At 36.2% G+C, this 12,854-nt stretch overlaps 2 protein-coding genes across 2 annotated transcripts in view; both read left to right on the top strand.

Moving 5' to 3' along the window:
- The window catches only part of LOC145908146 (uncharacterized), a 123,759-nt gene that overhangs the window by 96,214 nt on the left and 14,691 nt on the right, over positions 1-12,854 (top strand). The gene's annotated exons all lie outside the window — the stretch shown is intronic.
- Positions 5,530-12,684, top strand: LOC145908793 (uncharacterized). The gene is made up of 14 exons (XM_082996125.1): positions 5,530-5,667; positions 5,735-5,898; positions 6,456-6,618; positions 8,245-8,450; positions 8,537-8,675; positions 9,161-9,212; positions 9,419-9,584; positions 10,146-10,312; positions 10,376-10,547; positions 11,013-11,083; positions 11,371-11,560; positions 11,697-11,798; positions 12,209-12,311; positions 12,494-12,684. Exons 1-14 carry the CDS (start codon positions 5,625-5,627, stop codon positions 12,682-12,684), a joined length of 1,929 nt encoding a protein of 642 aa, XP_082852251.1. The 5' UTR covers positions 5,530-5,624.

Below are 12,854 nucleotides of genomic sequence, written 5' to 3'. Positions count from 1 at the left end.
CGCGCCTGTGGAAGAAATGTGTTGTAACGTTTGTGACGTCATAAGAACCGTTTTGATTCATTTTTTTCTAATAACTGTACATTTATAATGAGTTAAATCACAATTCGCTTGTTTTATTAGGAAGGCATAAGATGTCACCGAATCTTATATTTCTACATCTGATGTGATATTACATTTAAAAGGGAAATTGGCATTTCATCTAACGCAAGAAGTGGAAAACAAATAATACAAAATAAAGTAGCGATTGATGAGTGCAAATAAAACCACACTTCACAACGATACAATAAATATTGAGTAACTTCAATGATAACAAGCTCATCGCAAAAAACACTCTGACAACAAAATCCATATTTAATCTTTCAGTCTATCGTCTTTTTTAAAAAAAATGGGAATATTTGTTGTTTTTCAACGGGAGATCGAACAGTTAAGTAATAAATGTTTAGCAGATCGGAACGTGGCCGCACTATTAAATTAAGTAACGTTGAGTTAATTATGGGAGAAGTGAAGAAATTTTTGTCAATAACTTGCCTAAAAATTCAATCTGAGCGAAATAATAAAACGATCAGAATCGAAAAGTTCAACATTTTGCCCCAGGCTTCAATGCAGATCCTTACGTCATTTTGTCTGACACGCGCGGCAAATTCGGCATTACAGCATTCGGGCAACTTTCACACATAAATTCCATTGCGAAACATTTGTGCCGTTCTTAAATAGACAGAGAATCGTTTTTGCCTAAGCGGTTTGGCTTTTCGACATTTTCCGGGAAACATAATCATGTTGCGCGATTATTTGGTGTAAAATTACTCTCGCAAGTAAAATCTTTACGCATCACCACCGCTGCAATGTCTTCTCATATCATAAAAAGTTTGAAACATTAAATATTCTGGTCATAGAGGCGCGTTAAAATCGTACGGAAATGAATTGTCACAGGGCAAGCATAAACATATGCTGCGATCGAATTCGCGTACTTAAGACAACCAAATTGTTCCATCATCGTACTTACAATAATTATCGTTGGCAAGTTGGACGACCAAGGTGGATGCCAGACAAGCCATACTAAGTGTAAACACTAACTTTCACTGAACCAAACTTTCTGATGACGTAGATCCCTGTCATACAAGCCACTGCCTCCATCGCGCCACCGAGCGCATTGTTGACGAATCGATCGCCGGCCAAAGATCCACAGTTTAAGGCAAGTCCGTAATACACCAAGCTGAGAAATACTAAGATTAACGAAAAGCCATGCGTAACCCAGCATGATCGTCCAATTTGGCGACCTTGCCTAAATTATTCTGTCGGGTTAATGTAGCGAGATATGAAACCTCAAGATTTTGGGCACGAGCTGACATACCTGACTGCAGCACACAAAAAAACATTATTGGCTCTATTGCTTTTACATACACAAGGTAATTTCCCTTCATTGCACCAAGAGGTATCAAGAATCACATTTAACATGAGATATCGCTATGGTGGGAAACGTCGTTTGGCAGCAGGTTAGTTTAAAATTCGTCAATTGTAAAACAAATATCAATCTAATAAAAAGCCATGTTTAATATTTCCCTCAGTAACAAATGCTTAACTGATCGGAACCGGGGTCACTGTGGGGCGTTACTTAAAATTTCTATATGTTTCTACACAAATAATAACACCGCCGTATATCTGACTCCCTGATAAAGAAGTTGCTATCAAACCCAAGGTCAATCGATCAGTTTAATACATAACACACAAACCCACGAGTTTTTATTTATAAAACGTTACAAACCACGCGTATAAAAGTATCTGTTCTATATGTCCTTTGTTCGTTCGTCCGTTCGTTTTTCTGTGTGTCATTACGCAAAAGATATATGGCTTATACAAAACGCGCATACAGAGTTATTTGAGCTTGGATTATCCCGTGTCTCATTTGAAAAAGCAGCTGTGTCATCAAATAGATCGACCGAATATATAATTATCTTCCGTGCATACGAACGAATAGCACGTTCGCCGAAAATTAGTTAATGTGAGTTTGTAGCGTGTTTTCATCCGACGTTAACAAAAAAACGGTTGAAGCCTGAAATTTAAACATAATAATTGCAAATATGATGACGACACTACAGAAACGTGGGGTCAGGGACCACCAAGTGAAGTGTGTGACGTCACGAAGGTTTTGTTGAAACTTTTTTCAAGATCAGTAACGAACAACATTCTGCCCCAGGCTTCAATGAAGATTCTTACGTCATTTTGTCTGACTCGCGCCTGCAAACATGTTTGTTGCATTCAAGCAACTTTGAAACGTAAACTCCAACGCGAATCGTTTGTGACGTTCCAGTTATCATGCTTTTTGTTTTTGGTTGAAACTATAGCCATGCAATCTTTTACACTTAAACGGTTTGTTCTTTAGACAAATTCTGCGAAACAATATCATACGTAAAGTTGTCATAAAACATGTTTTGTTGTTCAGTCACAATTTACGCTTCCGCTGGAATATTTTTCTACGCAAAAATATAATATTTTTTTATTTCATTTCTGGCTGTTTATGTTATTTGTGGTGCAATCGATGAAAGTGTAGTAAATATATACGTAAGCCGCAAGCGAAACGTTGCGCGTCATCCCCTCCGCTGCGGTGAATGCACATTCATAGACAATCTATAAACATGAGTTACTCTGTGATGTTTGGTCCCGTAATAAAAGTAAGTACATGCATACGATGAACAAACACTCCATTTTTAGTGATCTGCTTTGTAATTGTCTATATATAACCACCTGAATGTCTTGGTATTAAACATTACTGGGCCTTGCACGCATGTTCATGTCTCCTTACCGTGTTTACTGCATACTTGTGATTGCGGTGTTATGATGAAGTCATGCAGTGCCTGGTACATGATTAATGTCAAGTTGTTTGGTCTGGGACGAAATTAGAATCTGAAGTAGGTGCTTGGCGGTGCGTGTCGCGATTACTAAAATTATCTTCTGCCGCAAAAACCTGCATTTGAAAATTACAAACGCGTCTTTAACAAACGCTCGTGGATCGTATTTTGAGAAGATTGAACGCAAGCAATATTTATTTAAAGGCGAATAAATTTTGGGACTACATTTGGAAACTCCTAATCACAAAAGTTGGAAAGTTATAAACCTGAGCAATAATAGTTGAGTGAGTTTGATATTCCGAATAGGTCGGATAATTCCATGCATTACAAGTGAGAACAACAACGCGCATGTGGACAAAATGTGTTGCAACGATTATGACCTCAAGCAAAGACCGTTTTGAATTTTATTTTTCTAATAACTGTACATTTATACTGAAAAAAAGCAAACCGCAAGAAAAAATACATTCTTTCTTAAAAAACGTGTATATTTGTTGTTTTTTCAACGGGAGATCGAACAGTTAAGTAATAAATGTTTAGCAGATCGGAACGTGGCCGCACCATTGAATTAAGTAACATTGAGTTAAGTGTGGAAGTGGTTAAAAAACTTTGTCAATCAGTTGCCTAAAAACCTCGATCAGAGCGAAATATTAAAATCATATTTTAATCACAACCGAAAAGTTCAACATTTGCCCCCAGGCTTCAATGCAGATCCTTACGTCATATTGTCTGACACGCGCGGGCAAATTCGGTCTTGCTGCATTCGGGCAACTTTCACACATAATTTCCAATGCGAAACATTTATGCTGTTCTTAAATAGCCAGAGAATCGTTTTTGCCTAAGCGGTTTGGCTTTTCGACATTTTCTGTAAAACATTATCATGTTGCGCGACTATTTGGAGTAAAATTACTCTCGCAAGTAAAATCTTTACGCATCACCACTGCTGCAATGTCTGCTCATATCATAAAAAGTTTGAAGCATTAAATATTCTGGTCATAGAGGCGCGTTAAAATTACCTCATTTTTATTCTCATATTTATGAAGTCATTCAGTACCTGGTACAAGATTAATCTCAGGTTGTTTGGTGGGAGACTAAATTAGAAGATAAAGTAGGTGCTTGGTACTGCGTGTCGCGACTGCTAAAAGTAGAAACAACTTCACGTCATGTGGTTGGGAAATTACCTGCTACGTGTTTAGTGGTAATGCAGTTTTTGTATAAAGCCGGGGTCTTGCAGCAGTTTGTCCGCATTCATTTGACCGGAAAAGTAGGTATCGAGGGGCAGCTAAAGCAACATGTTAAACATTATTGCAAGGTCTAAGTGACTAGGATAGAAATTAGTTGGGTCGTATTACTTCTAAGAAATTGTCAATTAACATTGGTAGATCACAATGTAATCTTAATTAGCAATTTCTTAGGCTTGGCGTTTATCGATAACGTAAGTCGTAACTGTAGCCCTGTTTACATGAAATGGTTTGCGAACGAGCTTGCGGCATCGAGCCGTGAAGAACTAACAGACCATAACGAGCGAGCTACGGGGCTCAATTTACATGAGCGCGAAATTCGGTTCTCGCAAAATGGATATGGCGGCAACAGATAGTTTATTGGAAGTTAGGGCTCTACTTTTACTTCATAATTACCAAATACGGTGCAAACGAAGAAAGGCTTTGCTGTTGTTACATGTCAATGCGTTGCTTTCTCACAATCGAAGACTTGAACGGCCGTGGCGATTACAGAGGTGAGATATTGGTGGTATTTATGGGCCAAGCTTTATGCTTACTGGAATACTGTGCTTCGCTTTGCATTCATAGTTTTGTATCTTGGTTAAGTTAAATGTTATTTTCGTTTGTTTTAGGTCAGGACAATGGTGGAATGTTATAGTTCCCGGTTTTAATGATTCCCAGTGGTTGACCCATTTCAGATTGAGTAAAGAATGCTTTGGGTGTTTGTGTGAAGAAGTGTGGGAGTCAGGACTTTTCTTTCTTCAACACTTTTTAACAACTGGTGTATTGCTTCGTTGGTCCAAATTACTGGACTTTTTCTCAATATTTTTGTCATTTTTTATGAAATAAATATTAATACCAAGCACACAAATTAAAACCTCAAAAAGAATATCTTCGAAAAACATCAACAAGCAAACCTAACCTAACTTGATTTTGCCGCCAAATTTTTCGAACAGCTGGTTCGCGAAAAGAAGCTAGTTGGGCGAACTAGCTTCCGAACCCACCCCTATTAAGCTAGTTCGCCGAAACCGCTTCCGAACTAGCTTGGGCTGTGATGCGTAACGCTTTTTCTGATAATGGCGGGAAGCGGGTAAGAAGCGTGCCGCGAACCCGCTTTAGACGTCCATGTAAACAGGCGTTACAACGTTGCATTACTCGGTGGGAGTGGCGCACCTAGTGGCGTTAATTGCAAGTCAATTGTTGGGAAGTATTATAGTTGGCTCACATTGTTAGTAACTTCATGGGTGGGATTTATTGCAACAAGTTGGTTTGTAAGAATCAGTAACTATCGTCAGTCATTTTTTGTGATTTCTGGCAAAAGATAGTACCGTTGTCATAGCAGCAAAGGGAAGGGTGGCGCACCTAGTGGCATTACTTGCAAGTTGATTGCAAGGATTTTTTAGTTGGATCACATTGTTAGTAACTTCATGAGTGGGATTTATTGCAACAAGTTGAATCAGTAAACTATCATCAGTCATTTTATGTGCAGGTCATATTGTTTTTGTTCAGAATAATTATTTTGTTGTTCTAGAATTTGACGATAATAGGAAAAACATTTGAAATGGGAGTTATTTTTCTCTTGTTTTTGTGCCTAGTTGTTACAGGTATTTTTTTATTACTTCAAATCGTTATGTGTCATTACCTGACATATCACACGTTATACTTGTGTAGGCGGAGGATCGACATCTTGCCGACCATCAGCTTATAGTGGACACCTAACTGCTATCATAATCTCATCATCCTGCACAAATTATGGGAGAGTTTTATCAACTGGAAACGGTGGCAATGCTGCAATACATTTATACCGCTACACACTCGGCAACAACATTTGTTCGGTGAAAATACTCGCTCTGTTGTTCTACTAAACCAACCTTAATTTTAATGGGGGAAAGTCTTACGTGAACCAAACTTATCACTACTAGTTAATAAATATTTCCTTTCGCTACTGAAAGATATAAAAATAATAATAATGACGATGAATTCTATTGTTATTTTCCCTGATCGTAAACACCACTGTAACATTTGTTGGTTACGACACTTTCTTGAAATATATAAAGGAGACGGTAGTTTGTAGATGTTCTGATATTGATGTTAAAACAACATTTAAGCGAACCTTAGACATAACTCATTCATGCGGAACAGCTTACGTAAAATCCTTTCGGAACAAAACTTAAATTATTCTTTTCTGTTAAATCTTATTTTGCTTGACAACTTGTTAATCTCCAACTATTTCAGAACAACTACATCACGAGGTTGGTAATCGTTTAATAGTCAACTGACAACCGAACTTAAACCAAAAAATTATTTACACGCATGTAAAATATTGAGATATAAAATAGAATTTGTTGGAAAGCAAATACTCATTGTATGTTATTTTATACTTTTACTGTAGGTTTACGAAGGAAGCAACACAAACGGTGCCTTGTTAGGAACGTTTACTGGTGATGGAAGTACAACAGGAATTGTGAAATCAGAAACCGGTTCCATGTATTTGAGTTGTCCCACGTTGCGAGGCATTTCTTCAAGTTCACAACCCAGATATTCATTCACAAAAGGTAATAAACGTAAAACCAAACAATGCAAGAAACATGCAGGAGAAGTACTTTGACCATCATTAGTTAATTAAAGTTAAGACGCAACGGCATTCATTATTTATCAAAGGTTTAACTTCGGTTTAGTCGACGAATTTCAAACAGTCTAAACCGGTCACGCATCACTGAACAGTTACATTTTAAACATAATTTAAAAAGTTTCCCAGACAAAAAGATTTTGAATAGAATCATTTTGTAACTCACTCGAAGACGTACATTTTATGGCTTTCATTTGAAAATTATGAAACCATTGAGAGTTAACAATTTTGCGGCCCTGAGGTGTGAATAAGTTTTATGCGCAAATAATTTTAAAGTTGGTGATAAAAGAAATGTCATCAAGGAAAGTTTGACTAAAACTTAAACTCTCGGTAAACTCGTCGTAAGGATTCGATGGATTCAGATAATGCCATGATTTCCATAAATCTAACATGCTTAAACATACACTGGACACATAAACTTTGGAAACAAACAAATATTTAATTTCGAAACCAAACTGGTCGAAAAATTTCTGCAAAACAAATATCCACACAAAACACAAAATGTGGTGAAATTAAAATTATTTTGTTAATTGGAGTCAGATCTAAACTGCATTGATGTCACTTTCACCTAAAGTCCGGGCTAGATACGAAAAATATAGAGCTTTGGCTTTCCAGGCGTCCTCCGCCCTTTACGCTGAAATATAGGAACTCTTCGGTCTAAACGTATATAGTGGATGCCTACACATATGCGCGAGCTCACAACGAGCCCGACTAGCTTCACATATGTGCAGGTGACCATCACCGTATATCAGTAGTACGTATCACAAACGTATATTTATTTGTCGACACCGGGATTCCAAACGAGGATATTCTGCCATCGCACCACGATCAGATTTAAAAATTATGTTCATGATATCATTTTTAACCTAGTTGACACCAAGTGTTTTTCTAATAAGTCATCAATTTCTTGTCCAGTATATTTAAGGCTGCAAAGTTTTTGTTTCTGTAGAATATTAAGGAATCGGATACTGTACAAACTTAATACAACATGCAATTAAAGTAAGAATACAGTATTTTCGTCAAAATTGGAGATTGAATTTAAACTGAAGTTAACGCAAATTTTGACCAATGCAATCGATACGACTGCTCGTCGGTTAGCTGTTGCGTGCCGTTAATTACTTGTCGTTTTTGTGGGGTCGCGCAAACTAAATAGTTGGGATTAATCCACTTTCACCCATGAATAACTAGTTTGGTACACAGGGCGTGTCTGCAACTGCATAATCACCACAAAGTCTCTCCGCCTGGTTATTTACCTCACAAGTAACTGATGTTGCACTGATAAGACATAGCAATTCGAAACTGTGGCTTTTTCGGCAGCTGTTGTATAAACAAATGGTCTTGCACAGATGATCTTCTATTGAATAAACACATCACAGTATATGCACTTTTTCATCAATATGCGACTGTTCAGTTGTAATTTGGGGAAACAATTTCAAATTTGAATCCATAGTCGTGTTGGGCTCGAATACACTGCACTTGTCCGATTCGAAAATCTGTTTAACTTAATTTATATAAACTTATCCTAGCATGTGAATCATGGAATGTTGTTTAGTTAACGAAAATTCTTGTGATTCGAAGTTGAACGTGGACGATCTTCCAACAACTCTTGTTCTCCCAACTTCGAGCAGTGGGAACTTGTTACAACGCCTAGCTTGTAATTATTCTGTAACAAGTCCAGTGAGATGTAATTTCACAATAAGTGCTACCGATATTCATTCTCGTTTCCGTAATACTGGGGGCAGCGCAGACGGACTGTACGTAAGTTACGAAGTTTTGTCTGTGTGTCTTTTTAAAGTTAAACAAAATAAAATCTATTTATTATTCAGTTAAATGTTGTTGAATAGATTTTATCCGATGATCCTTCACATCCTGGGGTAATTATTGTCAGGGATCAAACAATAAAACTTCAAGCCAGAAGAATTAATATTCAAATATTCGTTTGGCACACTGACACTCCTCATCCTTCAATTAACATCAACTCAGGTTTGTGTTAAATCATTGTGAAGCAGACTTAATGAAGTGAATTGAACAAGTTGAGCAACCGATCATACAAAGAAACTGACACACAAAACGATTAAATATTTCATCAATGCGGACACTGTGTTGAGTGAAATACTCAGTGCGTGGATGACATTGTGATTAGCCAGCGCAATTTTGAAACCAAATAATTTTCATGGACGTTTGCGATCTTTTGCATCGCTTTGCCTCCGACATCATGCGCTTCTTGTGTTTGCAAGCTCTTGCTTTGCTTTTTGATGCAAAGTTAACTCTGTGAAGGAAAGCTGCTTTAATTTTTTAAATTTCGAGTAATTAATGTAAACATAACATTCAGATAGAATTACTAAGAACATTAATTTAGTGAATCAAGTAATAACAAATAATGTTTTCTAACCCAGAAATGATTTTGCTCTCAATTTAACACAATTTGAATCGTGAAAGGTGAAACTAGAAATTTATTTTATTTTTAGATTGCAAGATGTATAATGAAATGGAATGCAACACTAATTCTATCAAGTTAAAGTAAGATTTAAAAAAATCAAATTTCAATGAGGATATCGCACTGTCATTCAGATGTCGGACATCTACATTTTATTAACTGGTTAAAAATATAAACCGAATGTTAAACTTGTATAATTTTCTGTTTGTTTTAAGCTTTGAAATTAGCGACTCATTTTACAAGATCAACTTCGCCAATCTGAAGTTTATCTAAAGAACTTTTATTCCAGTGTCAGTTCCCATGGGTTGAGAAGATTGGAAGCAAATCGAGATGATATTTTGTATATTTCAAATCATACAATGACAAGTCTAGATTATCTGCCTAGAAACTGTAAAGCTGCAGCGACAAATCCTATTTTCCAATTTGAACTGGACGAGTGTCATTCAACTCTTGAGGTACCTAGGTTTAGCAAAGAAATATTGTCCGATGAACATCTGAATATATTGAAGGTGGTAGTAAATAATCTGGTCCGTAATACAGTTAATAGTAACATGGTTATTAAGTACTAAAAGTGGGGTAGTTTAACTGAAGGCAACCTACTGACGTAACCTTAGTCAATAGATAAGTCTTGTGTTATATTTGATTTTTCTTATCAACACTCGCTTTGCACGTTAACGACGCCAACTTTGTCAGGAGTTTTGAACCAAGATATGAAGCGATCACAACATAAATGACGTCAATTACGCCATAAAATGTTAAAATGATAAGTTGTGTAATTTTGAGTAACCGCGTAATGGGTTGCGATTTTCTGAAAAGTTTCTCCAAATTACTTTCATAGAAAACTAAATTTAACTCAAGTTTTGTAAAGGAAGAGTTCACAATTATCCTCTACTGAGATAAACCATGTCACCAACCTCAAATTGCACTTTCGACAAATTGCACTTTCGACCAACTGAACAAAGAATTGTCTTTGTGATTATTTATTTAAATAAAATATACTCAATATATTTTCAAAGAAATCCCAAAGCAACTTAAGCTTCATGTACCAAGTTCGCAATTACAAATTTACCACTCAAGTTGTGAGACGGACATCTTACAATCCAATCTGGGAAATATCGTGCGTTATTCCAGGAATGTTAAACAGAGATATCAAAACTGCTTCTGGAGCAATATCAACTCAACTGTATGTATTGAAATAGGTTTATTTTCTTTGATGAAATTGATGCCCTTTACCGAAACTTAACAGGAAAGAGAGTTTTCTGACTTCACATCGTAGGGTCGGGAATATTACGATCACATTTGAGTTGTTTAGTGACGAGAAAATGAAAAATTCACTCAGATCAAATTCAATCGTCCAAGTTCCAAACTTCGTTTACGCTAAGGTTGATTTGGCAACAAGTGAACAGATCAATATTGTGGTAATCTCTAAACCTAAGCGTATTAATATTCAGCAATAATTTAAAATATAAATGTGTCAGTATGATGTGCTAGGGCTCCGGTGTACGTGGGCAAGTTGAATAAATGTGGCCTGAAAACAGACGTATACAGCGTTAGCATAGGATAGAAACACTGGATTAAATGAATAAATTTAATAATGAATATCTCGAAGTCAAATTTGGGAATCAATAAACTTTAGTTACGATGACTTTGCTGATCACTAGACTTATTTAATCCAAAACCTAAAACCTATGTCATAAAGTTATTTAAGTGAACTGGATTTTTAGCTTGCCCTAAAGGCGCTTGCTTTGTTTGCGAAATTATTAATCCGGCACTGACAATAAATTGTTTATTTATGATGTATGTTTTCTATTAGACATTTTTTTTGATAATGAATGCGAGGATTTCTTGTTAAGCCATTGTTTAATTCAAACTCTATTTGTCAGTTAAAATCATGCTGGGTCAGCAACTTGGATTCTGATGAAGGAGGTTTGAAATATGAACTCATCACCGAAAGGTAAAAATTGGACGAAACGAAACCTTGTTAATACATTCCTGTCAATTATATTCAAGCGAAATTGATTTGAAAACATCAGCATTAAACTTTATATATTTTTAATCCTACAATCTATGTTTCATTTAAATTCTTTGTTTGTTCTAGATTTATTTCATGTCACCAAATTAACACTGGTCTATATAACTTTGTTTCATTCCTGCTTAAAATGTTTGAAGACATCTCAAATTAATACAGATTTGTTTGTATTAAAATATAAAAAGTTTACAGATAAAATCATATAATCGCAGTTGCATAGTCGTCCACGAGATGGAGTCAGAAGATTCAATTGTAATTTTGAGAAACTACCAAACTTCTTTCGGATCATTTAAATTTCGCTCATTCGTGTGGAACAACGTGTCTGTGAACGAACAATCACTGTACGCTCACTGTTACGTGCAGTTATGCGATAACACCGATGATGACGATTGCCAACAACCGGTGAGGTTTTATATACGCAGTAACATACTGGCTGCTTTACACAAAGACAAAACTGATTATGGGCTACCTTTTGGGACTAGTTATTGTGAAAATACATTGCAGTTCAAGATAATTCTTACTCATATGTGTTTCACAGGATTGCTCACAAAGACGTGAACGGCGATCAGTTGATTCGGATATAGAAGAGATTTTAACGGTTGGACCATTGTACGTTTCAGCTCCGGATTTGTGTGGAAAGGTGAGGATGCACAAGTTTAGCTGCCTCGGTATATTGTAATACAAAAATATGAACGAAATCACATTGCACAACGAAAGCAAGCCAGGTTTACAGCATGCCGGTTACTGGTACAAGGAGCTATGTGTAAACAGGGTAATCTGCTTTTAACCAAAATTTTGCAGGCTATTTTGCGATGACGTAATAGATTGACACACAATTACCGCCAATTTTTGAAAACTAATGTTGAATTTATAATGCAAATGTGGTCTGCCAGTCTTGCAATATTAAATGATACAAAAACAAAATAAGCTTTTATCCATTTAATTCAATTCCGCAATCATTCGCACACCAAATATAGATTTGGTTTTAAGTGGTCACTTCTTCGGAAATAAATGTGTTTCGTTAACTACAAAAATTTCTGCATATTGTAGGAAAATGGTGGATGTTCAGATTTCTGTAACGATGATCTTGGAGTTGTTCAATGTTTCTGTTTTAAAGGCCGCCATCTCGGGAAGGACGAAAAAACTTGCGTTGGTGAGAGCAAAGCTTAGTTATTTATTTACATATACTTTTAAAGTCTAGTTATAATCATTCATGATCCGCTAACAAAACAACTTTTGACACTGGTGAACATTTTACGTTTTAATTATATGTGCATTTTGATGTTCAGCATATTTACATAATTTTTGCTTACTTTAGTATATGTTTGTATGCAGAGGTGGAAGGAGCGTTGCAAATTGAAGGTTTACAGGATATGAATGGTGTTTACATATCAGTTGGATTTATCGTTCTTCTGCTTGTTATTGTGTTGGGGATGATTGCTTGGTTCATAAGAGGAAGATGTAACGAGAGAACTGATCGTAGATCGTTGCAGTCAAAGACATACACGTACATCCCTGCCAAATAACTGATCGTTTGCTGCCAAGTTGTATTTGTATTAAACACGTGCATGAATACTTGACTAACTGAGTTTGTGTAACACGTTGTAAATACAAGTCATCATATGTACGTAGAGTTTTAATTTTTGTAGTCACACAGAATGATGAAATCTGAGATAGTGACACACATGAGATCTGT

Source organism: Ascidia mentula, chromosome 7 (assembly GCF_947561715.1).
Source record: "Ascidia mentula chromosome 7, kaAscMent1.1, whole genome shotgun sequence".
NCBI lineage: Eukaryota > Metazoa > Chordata > Ascidiacea > Phlebobranchia > Ascidiidae > Ascidia > Ascidia mentula.
Note: the sequence above shows the minus strand (reverse complement) of the source record. Positions and strands in the feature narration are given on the sequence as shown.